This window comes from Sinocyclocheilus rhinocerous, unplaced genomic scaffold (assembly GCF_001515625.1).
Source record: "Sinocyclocheilus rhinocerous isolate Xijiao unplaced genomic scaffold, SAMN03320098_v1.1 scaffold722, whole genome shotgun sequence".
NCBI lineage: Eukaryota > Metazoa > Chordata > Actinopteri > Cypriniformes > Cyprinidae > Sinocyclocheilus > Sinocyclocheilus rhinocerous.
The window spans coordinates 948,199-965,890 of NW_015638934.1; the positions used below are offsets into that span (position 1 = coordinate 948,199).

The window sequence follows — 17,692 nt, forward strand, 5'->3', positions numbered from 1 at the left end:
TTTTCTAAATTCTGTCCTTTAAATTAAAATTCACTGTAAACCCACATGGATATACCTACAGTATATTAAGGCAAGAGTCAACAATGAACTGTTAAATCGCTTAGTTTTTTTTTGGTTTGGTTTTTTTTGGGGGGGGGTTGATTGTTGTCACTCATAAATTTAACACTACAAATGGTGCAAATGTTCAATGTCTTGTTATCCTTTCTCAAACTTGGGAGCTACAGTTAAGTTACATGTGTTTGCTGGCAGGCTGTGTCAGTAAGAGTGAGCTGTCATTACTTATAAAACTGCCATAAAAGTCAAAGTCCATTTGTGTGGCAGTCGGCGAAGTCACATCTCGCCATGTGCAAATGCTGTGAGGAAGTTGAAAGCATGTAATGTGTAATGTGTGCTGCTCGAGTGGACTCAGATAAAGCATGTTATAAGCGTGAGACGGATGCTAATGAAGCGATCTCTTGTTCAGCAGGAGGATATGGAGGTGCTGCTGGGACTCAGACAGGAGCTTTAGGGGCTGGAGGTTATGGAGCTGGTAAGAGCCCTTCAAGGTCATCCATACAAGTACATTCATTTGCATGCATTTACTTAATTAGCAAAGCAATGAAAAGATGTCCCTTTTCACAGCAATTACAAATATAAAATGTAGCATGCCAGTGTAATGTCATGAAATGTGTATCACTAACCTTCAAAAAAGGGGGTGTCTATGTGAATGTTGATATGCAATTGATTCCTGTGATCAAAGCTGAATTTTCAGCATCATTACTCCAGTCTTCAGTGTCACATGATCTTCAGAAATCATTCTAATATGCTGATGTGCTGCTCAAGAAACATTTATTTTCATTGATTATTAACAGTTGTGCTGCTGAATGTTTTTATGGAAACCGTGACACATTTTATTTTTCAGAATTCACAGATGAATAGAAAGTTCAAAAGAACAACATTTATTTGAAATAGAAATCTTTTGTAACAATACCTTGATTAAAAAAATGTGTTCATTTATTTTGAAAACAAAACCAAACAAATGCTATCAGTATTACCAAAAATTATACAGATGAATTGGCACTGGAAAAAATTCACTCAAACAAACTATTACCAAAAAGCATGAACCAGGTAAGCCCACTGAGAAGTTTGGCAATGATTCAAATGATTCAAATAATAAATCTCAAAAGAGCATTAGTCCCATTTCCCAGAGTTCATCAGTATAAGCATACTACAATATCTGGTGTGAAATAAATGAGAATATTGCCACAGTTCTCTGATTTCCAGTTTTACATCCACCGGATCACCAGGTTTTGCCATGGAATATCCTTTTTTGGTGAAATGAGTGGGTGACCTGATCGTTTTCATCCCAGCACCCTTGTCCACGAGCTGATTTAATGAGTGTAAACTTACATCAGCGCTACTCAAACAATGGGGCAGCAGCGCTGAATGTGTTATTGGAACATGCGCAATACAATAAGTGGACATCTTGGCGCCTACCAAGTGCAACTGGACTCATTCTGATACCATAATATAAATATTGTTGCTTTCTCTGTCAAACCGAGCACTATTGGTGCATTAGCACCGTTCGGGTATAATTGAATTTCCTAAAGCAGTGCTGATTCCAGCGACATGTTTGGAGAGATAAGGAATTAAACAAATGTAGCCAGGCTCGATAAACTTTGGAGTAGCTCACTGGCTCCTCTGAGAAAGACCTTTTCACTCTGAAAGAGCTTATAAACTCCCCGATATCAGATTTTGCAGTGGAAGTTGTCTTTGGCTGCGATTGTTGGAGCGAAGCAGGAGATAATTGTCTAATCTTTCGCTTTTCATCTTTGAGGTAAAAATGCTTAGCAGTTCTGAGGGAAGCAGACACGTTCAGACCCCAGGCCTCGCATCTAGCTGATGCGCAACACACGACCTAGCATGAACACAGTCTGCAGATTAGACGAATAAACGTATTTGAGATTAGATTGTCTGTAAGGTAGTGTCTGAATAGGCTCGGTCCCTGCAGTTCAGTTGGCCAAATTCAGAATGGCTCGTGGCTGTGTGTTCCTGTATTTCATTCAGGCCGTGCAAATCTGTGCCAGCAGAGCTCTGCAGAAAGACATGCAGATTTGCACAGAATTCTATCAGCCGTTCATTCATTGACCACCCAGCTGCATACACTCCCTGCTCCTCATGTGTTCATTTATTCAGTCATGATCCTATATTTAAACGGATGACACTTCGATCTAAGCACGAGAGTGTAGTACTCTTACGCATGTTACTATGGCTACAATTCCAGTGCTCAGATTTTGCATGTTCCCAAACTAAAAAAACAAAAACAAAACTGGATCATGGTAACTTTGTTTTAGAATGTTAAAAATCCATCGTAAGTAGACAGACACATGCAGCCAGGCAACTCGAAACTATAGTTATGACTGCAGTATTAGAATAGATTTATTGATATTCGATCGGTCAGCTTGTGCCTCCATCCACAGGTGAATCTGAGAAAATTACACACTGCAAATCACATCCATATGAACAACGCAACTGTGCATTGCAACAGTAACAGTCAAAATAAATGTGTGTAGATCATTCCACGCAAAATAATGACAAATTAGTTTGGTCATTATTATAGAACATTATAATGTAGAGCATGACTCGAGCAATGTCTTGGGTTCTGAGGGTTTGCATGAAGTGATAGGATTGGTTATTTATTTGATTAACACAGTCTGTTTATGACATCATGCGACTGGATTTTGTTTCTGGTATGCAGTGATCTTGACCACCAACAAACAAACCACAATGACAGTAGACAAATCCCATGCTCTCTAAATTTACACGCCATAACACTATACCCAAAGAGACAACAACACGATTATAGTAGTATAAATAATAAAGCAGTCAATCATTGTTGTTATTTGTAGCCCTCCTCCAAAGAAGTGCGCTTTAAAAAAGATTGAGCTCATGCCATTGGTCCGAGGGTTGCCATAGAAACCACAGCTGGTGGCTTTGATTGGTTGTTAGGTCCATCTATCCCTTAATTGTATAAAAAAGAGAAGCTCCCAGAATAAAGAGACTGCATACTAAACTCTTTGTGATGGTCCCCAATCTTAAACCCATTTTAAGTACAATCAAATTCTATCAAGTGTAAAATTCTTAAGGTCTAACTCAAAACTGTTCATTAACTAAGAATAAGCATTCCCAGGTCTCCTATCCAACCCTTCACAAACTAACCACTGAGAAGTTACTGGTTGCCAGCTTCAGAACATTACATGCATGTTTTTCAAATGTCCTATACACGTCTTTGGCCCTCTAAGATGACAACATGAATGTTAATGTACATTTAAAGAGACACATACATCAAACCCTGCACCTCTAATTAGCGTGAGCAGTTTGGAGAATGAAGTTGAGAATGAAGAACCAATTCTGGTTGCTTCAAATGTGTTCTAAATACTATACAAATAAATGTTTAAAATATTTTAAACATTTTTTAAGATCCTGTAATATTTACTTTATTCTGGTGGACTATCAGCATAGTATATTTATTAATGCTAAATATATTTATTACTTTTTATTTGAGCATTTAGACATCTATTTGTGGTAAGTGCCACTGATAAAATGTTTTCCTTAAATACACTGAAAGCCACTTTGGCTACAGCTGTTAATGTTTTTACTTCTTATTCATTAATCATATTCTTATTATTATTTTCTTTCTTTTTTATGGCTCACAACTGTATATTTGTGTTTTTTTTTTTTTACTTATAGCTCTGATATAATGACCTATTTATTTCAGTAAAACTATACTTTATAGCATAGATTATAAAATTTATGAAAAACCGTTTGCTTCCCCTAGCCATCTGCTCTACTGTAAGAAGTCATAACCATTTTATAATGTCATAGTATTTGCTATCAAAAGTCAAAGTATGTGTATATGATTCAAATGCCTGATAGCACAACACCATGGTTTATAGCTGTACCCAAGTCTCCTTGTACACAATACATTTTGGGATCCCTTTATAAACCATCGCAGACAGCATTGAAAAATATCTAAGCCGGCCACCCCTATGAACACCTCGACTGCGAAAAGATACCTGGTGTTTAATTAAAGCAAGGTGATGGCTGAGACGAGCGATGTGAGTTACGAGCTTGTCTCAAGCGAGCCCTTGTAAAACAGAGCTAATTGTGAGGCCTGTCATCATTGCTGTGATGAGCTGTTGAATTTGGGGAGGACTTTTGGAAACCATCCGCTAGTCCCGGCACCTGAAGCAAAGGTGGATTCTGTGTCGCTGCCAACGCCGCACAAAAAGCCTTATTTTGCACAAATGTTGGGCAACTTCTTGTCACAAACGTTTAGCTTGCATGTCGTGAGACCGTGGACACTTTTCTTCGTTACACGTGTGCGTGAGATCGATCCCATAAACATCATGATAGATTGGAGGTGACGAGGAAAGATTTGGCTCACAAGACTTTTCACATTGAATTTATTGGATTAATTCTGCAATGGCTAAACAGGCAGCTGCATTTTATTTAGTCACCTGATCTCAAAAGCAGACTTTGTTTTAATCTGTACAGAAACCAGAGCAGCACAACCCTAAGAAAGTATGTCAGGTTTTGCTTTCCACATGCTTTTCTATGTTGTCTCAGTGAGAGGAGCCAGTTTGTTTCAGACTTGAAAGGGAGCGAGGGCTGAACACAGAGAGAATGAAGGGTGTGGGCCAGGCAGATGAGCTGGGAAGATCCAGAGAGTCTTGTGAAGCACATGTGCTTTTCATTAGCGGGCTCAGACCTGTCCTCAAACTGCTCGCTTCTGACCTCTGATTGTGAATAAGGGCCCATCCTCATGTCACCGAGTCAACGCTGATATCCTTCAACTCCCCCGGGAGCTACGCATCACTTCCTGCGCTCGTCCCCAGGTGCGGACAATATGCTCGGAAGGCAAAATTTGCAAACAAGTCCTTGGAGTTCATTCTCACGTCTGATGAGATGCTTGTCAGTTTATGTTGTCAGAGGCGAACATTTTCAAGATGCAGAAGATTGCGTTTCGTTTCACCAGTCTTGCGCAACCGCTTTGGAGGAGCGCTGTTCCAAAAAAACACTGTTCACCACAATGTGGTCATCATCATAACAGCGTTCTACTTTTAGAGTATGATTTAGCATAAAACAAGAAGTCCTTTCTTCTTAGTTCACTTCCTGAATGAAGACCCTTTCGGTGACACACGCAGCCATAAAACACAAAGATGCATCCTTACTGGAAGAAGAGATGTGTGATGCTGGAAATAAATAACAGAGGAAACATGGAGGGGAAGAAGAGGGGAAGAAGGCAACAGATATTTTTTGTCTCAGATTTGGACTTCTTTTCTCAATGCAATGTGGATGCAATAAATTAGGCGGGGGGAAGAGCAGTAATGTAAACATGCAAGGAGGTTATTCCCCAAATACAGTTTCAAAGACTTATTCTTGACAATGCTTTTCCCATTACTTTAAACTTGCACCGTTCAAGCATGGATACAAAGAACACCTGATAAAACATATTTACTGCAGCAATACTTTGTTTTTTTGGACATGTACCATGGTACTACCACTGTTTTGAGCATACACAGTCGTACTATGATGTTTTGTTGGTCAAAGAACCACTGTATTACCATCTGATACCATAACAGTACCATGGTCCTTTCACAGTATTGTTCTGTAAGGGACATGCAGTACACACACATTCTAGTGCGGTGGTTCCTAACCTCTTTCCTGGAGCCCCAACATTTCCATTTCAGGTCTTCGACTCTCTACTAATGAGCTGAGGATCTGATTCAGGATGGAAACCACTGAACTAGAACCAGGATGGTCAGTCCTGGAGATCTACCTTCCTGCAAAGTTCAGCTCTAACCCTATGCAAACACACCTGAACCAGCCAATTAAGATCTCCAGGGACCTTTAATAATCACAGACAGGTTTGTTAGAGAAGGGTTGGCACTGAACAGGAAGGTCAATCTTCACGAACAGCATTGGGCACCCCTGATTTAGAGTCAACACAAAATTACTCTGATATCCCTGAGGTCTGTCAGGAGCAAGAGTGGAGAGCTCATGTGAGCTCTGTTTATTGGTCGTATCATATCTCAGCCCTGACTTGTCAGAAAAGTATTCAGCGTGCACAAACCCCATGCATATGCGAGCCATCTGGGACATGTTTCACACATCGCCAACTGATCAGACTGCCACAGTTGGCTCTCGCATTGACATTTTTGACTTTGATTTGCACAATACCGTTCTTTGAGATGTGATAAATAATAGAAATAAATGATCAAGTGGTCTGTGCCAGCTCTGACTGCACCATGAACCCATCCGGGGGCGATATGTTCACGTTCTGCCTAGGGGGATGATACGGATTGAAGGTGTTTGTGGCATATTTCTGGAATCGCACGAGAAATAAAACTTGACAGAAGCAGATGGCGTTTCACCCCGGTGCACTCTGTCATAAAACCTACGTAAACATTTCGTAAGCATGTCTTTCTGTTTGTGACAAATGATGTCTTGAAATGAAACCATGATGTCAGTGTTGGGTTGTCATCAGTGATTTCGATTAAACAGCTTGCAAGCGGGTTATGTTAAAGTCGTACACGTTCACCAAACACCGCAATAGTTACCATAGACCTACATAGTCAAAGTTTATTAAATATTCAGGTACACTTTAAAGTGAATGACAGTAAACAGGACAGTAAAAAAAACTATTTCAGTAGCAGATATGGCTTTTCCTCTGTGACATAAGGGAGAACTCAGTACAAATGAGTCATGTTTTAGAAAATCCCGCTGGGGCAATGAGACTTGCTGATATTGTTACAATGGACTGTTTCGCAATCGCATGTAAATTGGATCCGTTCATATGGCAGTACATTACTTTCTTTCCTGTGCAAACACCTGCTCCCTTTGGGAGGATCAATCGTCCAAAATGATACTGGACACAGTAGGGGACATGTGGTAATATTTTGCTTTCACGTCCAATGAAGGGAAAAACAACAGCATATCGATAACTAGATTTGCATTTCCTGAGGAAATAGCAGTGCTTGTAGAACCACATTGAAGTTTTAGGTAAGTCTTGCTATTATGAAATCCTGCGTCAGACCTCTTTTCCTGTTATCTCAATTTCGCTGGACTATGCTTGAAAATTAATACACAATGCGACATTGGCTATAGGTGGATTGACAGATTGGTGGATTGATTTAGTAGCAACACCACTTGCTACTAAAAGACTGCAAAATATCTCCTGGTTGCAAATTATAAATTGCATAGCTCTCTTTAGGTGAGCTTAAATGGCCTATGAGCCAGATTCAACCACAGCTTTTCCAAAGCATATCATATCTACAGAATGTGACGTGGAGCTGGAGAGTCCCTTCAAGAATCCTGAACAAATTGACTCGATTGAAAAGAGGTAGCATTATTTTGACTTATTTTAGCAGTATTGGAATGCACCCAGAATGCAAACTTTCAAAGTTCTGGACACGAAGATCTAGAGACCCTCTGCCAGCCAACAATGTATTTCTGTCCGTAGCTGAAACAGCTTGCACCCAAATTTCAATGTGGCTACTTAACTGACCGTCGAGGCCTAGAGCGAATGAGCCAGCGTGCAGTTGTTGATGTCATCTTTGGACCATCTAACAGAAGAACTGGCTTTTTTTTGTCATGCAAAAAGGAAAGGACTATGCATGTATTTAATTTCTTTCTTTAATTTGGTAACTGGCCTTTTACTTGCTGTAGGGTTCATGAGGTATCTCAAGCTCACAGATCAGTGGAAATGACTGGGCCTGAGATCCTTCCAATAATCTCACAGGACCTCCGTGCCATATGAATTCCAGGATGCTGTAGTCGGTTCACTGCAGTTGCCGTCAGTTACATGGACGAGGGCCACAGAATTCTCTGCTCTCTTAAATTAAATCTTCAGGCTTGTCCAGCTGCTCCAGCGAGGACGGGTAAAGGGTTGGAGGGGGTTTGTGGGTGTGGATTAAGCTTTGCTTCTGCTCCGTACTCCTGACTCCCTCTATCTGCTGCTTTTAACAATCCGGCTCTCATTTGGACTCTGTTCAAATGGTGTTTATATTCAAAAAGAAATCAATGATGACTAGTTCTTTCTCATATGGAATGTGTTTACACCAGTCATTCACATGATTGGCACCCAGCTCTACAAACGCATGCCTGAGCCCAAGACGGATTGGATGGCCACATGCTTTGAAAATTGAAGGCTTGTTGCTGTCTTGATCATTTCAAACTTGATACATCTGTTATAATCTCCAAATGTTACCATGCCTAGTTGTTGTAAGTCTTGCTTGAAAGAAATCCTTCAGACATCACAGGAGAGAGAGAGCTGCATTACATTTGTCATCTTTTATGAAGACAAAGAGATGGCATCTTTCCACTATCTGCTAGAATGGTGAACAGTACCAAACAACTTTTCTTATATAACAAATGACTATTCGATATTCTCAGAAATCAGTGGAAATTCACATTCATCATCCACATACATCCATACAAAGCTCTGAAGTTCATTTCATTTTGCCTAGTATTGTTGCACTGGCTGGTGAAAATCTAGTTGCAGTCAAGCTGTAATGTATCCAGCTGCCCTGTTTTAGATTAGTATAATAGCTATATCTGTGGCATGTGAACATTTTGTGCAGGTTTTTGTGTGTATGCACAACTGATGGCTATTTGGCATGCAACATAGCGAGCATAGATCAGTGTGGTGCATGGTCAATTAGTGAATCAGGGTGGTGCAGATGAAAAATGAACACATTAACATTTTCAATTAGAACAGTTTACTTCGACAAGCAACAGCAGGAAACCTGATCCAAACATAATATTCATTATGTTTCTGACACTTTATTACTTCATTATGTAAGCTGTAAAAAAAAAAAAAAAAAGAACCATGTTTTTTTGTTTTTTTCAGACATTACCAGTACCATTTTTTGGTAGGGATACTCAAAAGCACTGGACAATACTTCATAATAACTGAACCTTAAGTTCTTCAAAATCCCTCCCATTTAACATTTTCACCTATACTGCGTGTTTCATCTTTGATAAATCACATCATTTGACATATGGCATCCAGCTTAAATTTACAGTGGTGTTTTTTTCTATCATCCATTCAAAAAAAGTATATGCTTCTTCTTCTTCAGTCCTCCTCTGTAAGTTTTTGTGAGTGGGCAGAGTTATGTTTCGATAACCTTCATGCACTCAGGGCTTTGTGGAAAGAGGGAGAGTGAGATGACAGTAATATATTCCAGGTGCACTTGGACTGTCTTCATGTTCATCAGGAATAGTTGCCTTGCCTGAACAGTACTCACAGTGTTTGAGGGAGGTTTGCTGTCTGACACCGGGAAACCAGGGGAGTGCATCATTAACTAATGGCAGACGCACCTGTCTGGGCGCCTGATCCACGCGTCTGAGAGTCGCTCTAACTGATATATTAGTAAAGATTAGATGCACTAAGAAACGAATGGATCAACAGGTCCATCTAAAGTTCTGAGCTCATGATGAACAAAAGGAAATTAGCCACAGTTAATCCAAGAGCATTCCACATTTCTTGAGCCTCTGTGAGTTCAGATGTGCTAGAGGGGACTTTCAGTAGTGTCACACAGCCCAACTTTTATCATGAAGTTTGGCCCATTTTACAGCTTATTCTGGCCCAGAATTGTCCACTTAGAGATGTCTGGCTGACTTAAAAATAAAGCGACCAGTGTACTTTTTTGTTATTACGAGCTGTTTAGAAGCAAGTTTTTTCTGAAATAATCAGCCTAGGCTCATTTGATATTTCTTATGACATTATGTTGCTTCTTGCATGTTTATTGGCACTTTTAGAGCAAAATGTCCAGTGAGTGGCACTAAAAGAGCATTTAACTTTCACCAAATCAGATGAACATGAATCTGGAAACATTTTATTGTTGGTTTTTGTAGGTGTCGCATTCACACCTACACTAAACCCTACCCTGAATCTAACCAGTAGTGTTAACAAAAGCAAACGTGACACAAACAAAGCAACTACACCCTTTTAACTTGCTACTACAAGTCTTTGAGCTCTTTCAATGTGACTTGCGTCTCATGGGACATTACAAAATTTTAAAATGCTTTAGTTAAAAGAATTATGAGCTCATAACATACAGTAGTATTGTGCAAAGAACTGTGCAAAAATAAGTGTCATTAATGGATAATCTGCCTCTGTAATCATGATTTGTGTGAAAAGGAATAAGTTATTGATGTTTTATTGGCACTAGTGTTTATTTCAGCTGGAAACTGCACTGAATTGTCTGTATGTTCAATGTAGGGGGGGGGGTCTGCATTCTTGGGCTTTTTGTCTTGAAAAATAATGCCATTGTATTATCCAAATAAATGTTGTTTTACTGTGTAAAAAAACAAACAACAAAAACATACAATATGCATCAAATACTTATTTATATACATAAATATACATTACTGTATAGACAAGATAAAGCAATGCAAATGCTGTGAGAAAAACAAATAAAACTTAACAGTCACTACAGCAATAGTTCTGCCTTCTGCCATGTTTAACGCCTGTGGCCCACCCAACTTGAAAACTTGGGTATCAAAATTATCCCAGAGGTTCCCAGTCATAAATACAACTTGAGCGGCCATTCACAAAATATACTGTATGATTTGATGATATATTGCACTGATAATTAATTATGCATGAAGGCTGAACCTGATCAATTACACAACAGCCAGCAGCGTAAGAGTAAACAGCCAAGAGAAAAATATGTAACATATGGAGAGACTTTAAACAGTATATGATACTAGTACTCTGCATGCTCTGAACAGCATGGTAGTGATGACATCATCAAACAATCCTGTCATCGCACTGTTGATTTCCAGAAAAAAAAGATGCTTTTCAAAGTGAAAAAAACAAAAACAGTTTAATATCATAGCATATATTGTTCAAATGAAAACATTTCCTAAATTTAACACCACTGTTTCTCTGCCTAGGCATGCTTGTCCAAACAAAAATCACTCCAAGAGCAAAACATATAACATTTTAGGAGGTCACAAAACCCCAGAGCACAGCATCTAAGGATCTAGAGGCCTCTCTTGAAATGGCTAAAGTTGGTGTGATTTCTTCACAATCAGGCAAGACAGCACAGAGGAGGCCACAGCTCTACAAGAAGAACATTTCTACTGACCTCAAATGTTCCTAAGACCATGTGAATGAGAAAGAACATTTTGTGGACCATTGAGTAGACAGAACTTTGATTGTAAATGAGAACCATTAGATTTGGTTACAACAAAACTCTTCCTGGTGAAGCACAGTTGGGGCAGTATGATGTTTTGGGGCTGATTTGTTGTCTTTGGACCAGGACAGCTTGCCATCATTGATGAAACTATGTGTTCTGTGTTATATCAGAACATTTTCCGAAGAATGTCTTCAGGGTGTCCATAAACACATTCAAGTGGGTCTACCACTGAAAGGTTAAAGCAGAAGAAATGAAACGTTTCCGGATGGCCAAGTCAAATTCACTTAAGCTGATGTGCAGGACTGGTCCGCAGTTACTGGAAATGTTTGTTTACTAATATTAATGATCAAGGGGGTCACACCAGATGCTCAAGACAAAGCTTCTTTTACAGCAAAAACATTCCCTTTATTTTAGTGTAGTGCTAAGTCACATTGGAACTGATGATTTCAGTCTGTTGACATTGTCTGTGGGTATGTTGCTTGAGGCTGAGATTAGCAGAGACCTTTCTTTAGCTTATACTAGACATTTAATTGATCCAAAAGGTTGGAGCCAAATGTAGACAAGCTGTTTAATATTCCATAACAGGCCAAAATATGGTTACATCCTCAGCTCTGTACAATTGTGGCATTGTTCAGCAGAGCAATGTGGATTTATGAAGTTAATGATCTGTTGTCTGTGACCCTCAGCAAACTATGCTTGGAAAGCACGAGTGTGTAGCCTCCTTTTGCCATCAGCCACTATAAAAAGTTTCATCTCTTTCTCTTGTGTCAGAAGTTCGAACACCAGAATTTAGAGGCTTTTAAAGCTACTCTCAGATTTATAATGGCAACAAGGCAAAAGAAAGACTCATAAGCAAAGCATTTTGCTGCACATCCTTTCCATTCCTGTATTCCTCCCTCTACCATAAAATACGGATGCAAACTTCGTGACCTCATTTGTTTAGGGTTTCCTTGTTGAAGGAGGACACTTTTCAATCAAGCTAACTCCTCATTTACTTAGCCAAAGAGATCCACTGTAGCCTCTGAGCCCTCACTTTCCATCTCTTTAAAAATGTGTTGTCTTTTGTTCTCTCTCTTCATTCTTTCCCATCCAGCCCCTCCCAGTCTCATTGCTAAATCACTCCATAGCATTTACAGTCCAAGCCATTTGGGGATGGGGGCAGATCATCTTCATAATTCATAATGATTAATATGTGAAATCCTTCCTATTAGATATCACTCCTAACTTGTTATTCCACTATCCAGAATCATGAATTCAAATGCTCTAGAGAGGCATACTCATGGTCACAATAGTCACTGTATTTGCAGAACATTCACTACACTGCTTAGAGGCTTCCACAGATTTAGCCTCCATGCTGCTTCCTATAATTTCATTGTCTTCTCTCTACTTTTTGTTAGGGTTAGTAGAATAAGTTGGTGGACTTTCTAAATAAAGTGTCAGCAGATATTAAGCAGACAGTCTACTGATACTCTAATAACTGCTAGTTGACATGTAGTTGTAAAGTTACTAATAGTCAGTAGAATGCTAAAGTGGGCTATCAAAATAAAGTGTCACCAAAAAGTTGAAAAGCAACAAATGCTGCTGATTGAGTTGTACTGAACCCAGAACATTCCTTCAATAAAATGGTACATTGTCCTCAATATCCTCAAGTTAACCATGTTAAAATTGCTGACACTTTTAATGCCAGTAAATTTCCATACCTGGCATCCAGGTTTTCTGAATTTGTTGCTGTATGTCTCTTCTACTGTAGGTGGTTATGGTTATGGTGCTTATGGTGCATATGGTGGTGCTGGAAGATTTTACCCAGTGGCTGGAGGTCTGAAACCGGCTAAACCAGGTGCTCATCATCCAGTGAATAGTCAGCAGTGGTTAAAGTGCAGTCAAGTAATTACATATAACCATTAGGCCTTCTCTTTAGGTCTACCTGGAGGAGGTCTACCTGGAGGAGGTCTACCTGGAGGTGCCATTCATCCAACAAGCCTATTAATAATGATTTGGATTTTCTTTGTGGCTAAGTAACAAAAACTACACAGCTCTTTTCTAAGTCTGATTCTCTTGCTTCAGGTGCTGGTGGAAAGCCTGCTAAAGGAGGTAATACACATCTTTCAGAGTCCATTGTTTCCATTGTACAAACACATTGTGAATTAAACGTCTTTCGAGAAGAATCGAAAAGGAAAAAGTAGGTGGGGATCTGACCTCATTTTCAGAGGAAACATTCATACAATAAAAACATACAGGTCTCTTTTTAACACCTTTTCCAAATAACTTACTCTGTTGGTGTTCACGTGGCTATGACTCTTTTCATGGTACTCCAGTTGGCTTGAAGTTGAATCAAGGAGCCTTAGATCATGAGCCAAATAAACAAACGTGTCCCTCTGGGACCCCGCTGGTGGTGTTCATGTACCGAAAGCCAGCACATTACTTCAGCATGTCCTTGGCACAATCTAAAAGCAGCATGCAATGTCTGTTCTTCTGTGTTTGATATCGGTTGGAAAAGGGTTAAACAAATAAATGAACAGCCTGAAACATCAGCTTCCAGGCACTTGAATCAGATAAGATGACTTGTTTTATGTCAGAGGGACGGAACAAGTGAGGCAAACTAAATCACTAAGGAAGCGTAAGGAATATCTGCAGGCCAGATTTGCACCTAATGTGTTTAGTGATCTAACTGAATGTGTGCTTGTGTTCGTTCAGGGCCAGGTGCAGGAGGAACTGGTCCTGGTTCTGGCCTCCCAGGTGCAGTGAATGTATATTTAGCAAATACTGGCATGAGTTCATTTGAATGATTAGCCAGCAGTGATAGTCTGGTCTAAGGTACTCTGACCTTTCAATTGTTTGTTAGGCCTTGTCATTCCTCAGACCGGGGTACAAGGACTGGGCCCTGGTGGGGTTGGACCTGGGGGAAAAGCCGCGAAGCCCGGGAAAGCTCCAGTGCCAGGTGAGTGTGGGGGTTTGAAGTTGTATCTGTACATGGAAATAAGCATGATTATAGATCAACTTTTCGATCTTGTTTTTTTTGCAGGAGTGGGAGTGCCTGGACCTTATCAAGGAGGACTTGTTCATGGACAAGGTTTGTTCATTTTCTTCTGTTCATGTACTGTAATAGGACCACTAGGCCCACAAGGATTCTGCTAACGTTTTTCACATTTATGGTGCGGATTGTGGGGAACATATGCCGAATTCTGTGAAATTGATCTACTCCTGGCAAAATATGTACAACTGAGCTGAAGATGCTACACGCTTAGGCTAGAAACATATTATATGCAAGAATGCAAACCTACAAATTCTTGCAACACTCAAGGGTGCGATCGAGTTACCTTCACAGTGTGTAATGGATTATTCAGGTAGCTTGCTAAAGACTGTTCAACTTAATTTTAATTTCTTTGACTTGCTCAGCAAGATTGACTCCTCCATAACAGCAGTTGACCTAAAGTAGAAAGCACGCCATAGAAGACTCTAATGCTGGCAGGAACAAGCAGAAATTATGCATGAAATGTAAATTGCGCATATGTGTATAGAATTAATTTGGGCCATTTTCAAATTAGCCAAGACATCTCATAAACAAAGGTATGTGTAGAACCTGAATGATTTCTCCAGACATCTGTGTGCTCACAGATTTAGTGCAGGCCTGCTAATCAGTCATTTGGATAAAACACCAAATTAAAATTGCACACATGGCCTTCATTTGGTCTTGATCACTTGGATTTAAATGATTACAGGCTTCAATGGGCGGGGTGTTCTTCCTGGTGTACCCACAGGAACTGGACTCAAACCTAAATCAGGTAAACGCTCAATGAAAATGACATCAGTCATTGCAGTGAAATAAACTCTACCATATATTTATGACTGACTGAATCTTTCCTATAGCTGCTGGTGGAGGGCAGGGTCTGGTACCAGGTGGTGGTTAGTACATGAGCATACAGCAACCATGTAAACAGAATATTAACAATGATATCTGGACAGTGTGGAAGTATCTGCAAATCAAGGACTGGGCCCTGGTGGGGTTGGACCTGGGGGAAAAGCCGCGAAGCCCGGGAAAGCTCCAGTGCCAGGTGAGTGTGGGGGTTTGAAGTTGTATCTGTACATGGAAATAAGCATGATTATAGATCAACTTTTCGATCTTGTTTTTTTTGCAGGAGTGGGAGTGCCTGGACCTTATCAAGGAGGACTTGTTCATGGACAAGGTTTGTTCATTTTCTTCTGTTCATGTACTGTAATAGGACCACTAGGCCCACAAGGATTCTGCTAACGTTTTTCACATTTATGGTGCGGATTGTGGGGAACATATGCCGAATTCTGTGAAATTGATCTACTCCTGGCAAAATATGTACAACTGAGCTGAAGATGCTACACGCTTAGGCTAGAAACATATTATATGCAAGAATGCAAACCTACAAATTCTTGCAACACTCAAGGGTGCGATCGAGTTACCTTCACAGTGTGTAATGGATTATTCAGGTAGCTTGCTAAAGACTGTTCAACTTAATTTTAATTTCTTTGACTTGCTCAGCAAGATTGACTCCTCCATAACAGCAGTTGACCTAAAGTAGAAAGCACGCCATAGAAGACTCTAATGCTGGCAGGAACAAGCAGAAATTATGCATGAAATGTAAATTGCGCATATGTGTATAGAATTAATTTGGGCCATTTTCAAATTAGCCAAGACATCTCATAAACAAAGGTATGTGTAGAACCTGAATGATTTCTCCAGACATCTGTGTGCTCACAGATTTAGTGCAGGCCTGCTAATCAGTCATTTGGATAAAACACCAAATTAAAATTGCACACATGGCCTTCATTTGGTCTTGATCACTTGGATTTAAATGATTACAGGCTTCAATGGGCGGGGTGTTCTTCCTGGTGTACCCACAGGAACTGGACTCAAACCTAAATCAGGTAAACGCTCAATGAAAATGACATCAGTCATTGCAGTGAAATAAACTCTACCATATATTTATGACTGACTGAATCTTTCCTATAGCTGCTGGTGGAGGGCAGGGTCTGGTACCAGGTGGTGGTTAGTACATGAGCATACAGCAACCATGTAAACAGAATATTAACAATGATATCTGGACAGTGTGGAAGTATCTGCAAATCTGAACAACACCTGTGTTCAAAAAGTTTACATTGTCTGTTGACATCCAAACAAATGATCCTTTTGTTGTAGGTGGGCGTGGATATGGACCACTGCAACAAGGAGTATTTCACGGATACCCTCTCAAATCTCCCAAAGCCCCAGGTGGAACATTTGATTCTTTTGATCAGACTGCACAAATCGTGCTCAGCCCAGCTCTGCCACGCCTTGAAAAGAAGCATTTGCAGACTGATTGCATTTGTGGTTTTACAGCTATTAAGCAACACAATATGAGGTTGATAGAATTAAGAAAGTAAGAATGTCTTTCATCAAATGCTCCAGATGAAACCCAGCTATATTGGATCAGTGTTTAGACTTGCATCGCTAGTCATCCATTTATGTGGTAGATTGCTCTCTGGTGCACCGAAACGTTGTGTGATTTCTTCTACATGGAGTTTCAGCAGTTGAAGTTGAATTAAGTCGAATTAATTTGTTTCTAGCACTAACCTCAGATGGACGATGTGCTCTCTGGAAAGTGACATCTCACTTGGGAAAGTGCCTTGACAAAGTTCATAGTCATAGTTTTCATAGTCCCAACTGAAAATATTTTCATAAATGTTTCCGTTTGAAGCTTGAAATGAAGTACATATTTTCATGTCTCTCTTATCTGCGCGCTATCAACCTTAACAATGGACTAGGAATTCATCCAGTGAAATAAGGAGAAATTGATTGCAGTATTAATATGTGAGCCTCTAGTGGAAGAGAGCTTTTCCAAACTTGCATATTTGTTCTGATAAAAACAGGATACAATGTTGATAAAAATGTGTGGTCAACTTCAATGGTTTAATGCTTTACAGGTTATGTGAAAGTGAGCTTGTACGTCAACGGAAATCATTCAGAGGCTTATTTATCATCTAATAGTTTGCAGTTTTATCTGTAGCATTTTATCTGTATGTGCTCTTTGTTTAAATACTGGCCATGTGTTACTGTAGTTCTCGCCGAACTCTACTGTTGTGAATAGCTATAATATGTACAGGATACAACACATTTGTTGGCATGGTATTTTTGGTATATCTTTAGTATGTCTCGATAAGTCTTATGTTATGACTTGTCCTAACAGGTGCTGGGTTACCCTACACTGGTGGTAAACTTCCATACGGTAGGCTACAGTGATGACCTTGATCACATGCATGTGCTGAATACCTTGTGTGTGATGTGTATGAGCTTGCGTGCTAATTCTCACCTGCTATGCCAAAGGTTATGGTGGTTTTGGTGGAGGTGCTGGACTCCCTGGTGGGAAAGGTGGAGCTGGCTCCAAGCCTGGTTATCCAACAGGGACTGGTGTGTTATGTCATAGCCACCATATTTAAATACTTATAATACACTATAAATCTTAAAAATAGCCTTAAAGAACACATAATGTTTTAGC

At 39.8% G+C, this 17,692-nt stretch overlaps 1 protein-coding gene and 1 long non-coding RNA gene across 2 annotated transcripts in view; both read left to right on the top strand.

Moving 5' to 3' along the window:
• Positions 1-17,692, top strand: part of LOC107750101 (elastin-like) — a 58,899-nt gene that overhangs the window by 11,542 nt on the left and 29,665 nt on the right. The window contains exons 4-15 of the mRNA XM_016565368.1: positions 467-529; positions 12,940-13,026; positions 13,108-13,149; positions 13,254-13,280; positions 13,884-13,925; positions 14,032-14,127; positions 14,212-14,259; positions 14,909-14,971; positions 15,057-15,092; positions 16,357-16,428; positions 17,384-17,422; positions 17,521-17,604. Coding sequence (XP_016420854.1) covers positions 467-529; positions 12,940-13,026; positions 13,108-13,149; positions 13,254-13,280; positions 13,884-13,925; positions 14,032-14,127; positions 14,212-14,259; positions 14,909-14,971; positions 15,057-15,092; positions 16,357-16,428; positions 17,384-17,422; positions 17,521-17,604 — 699 coding nt within the window. The remainder of the gene's footprint in view (positions 1-466; positions 530-12,939; positions 13,027-13,107; positions 13,150-13,253; positions 13,281-13,883; positions 13,926-14,031; positions 14,128-14,211; positions 14,260-14,908; positions 14,972-15,056; positions 15,093-16,356; positions 16,429-17,383; positions 17,423-17,520; positions 17,605-17,692) is intronic.
• On the top strand, positions 1,167-2,297 carry LOC107750102 (uncharacterized). The gene is made up of 2 exons (XR_001641113.1): positions 1,167-2,027; positions 2,222-2,297. It is a non-coding gene; the product is annotated as an uncharacterized LOC107750102 (long non-coding RNA).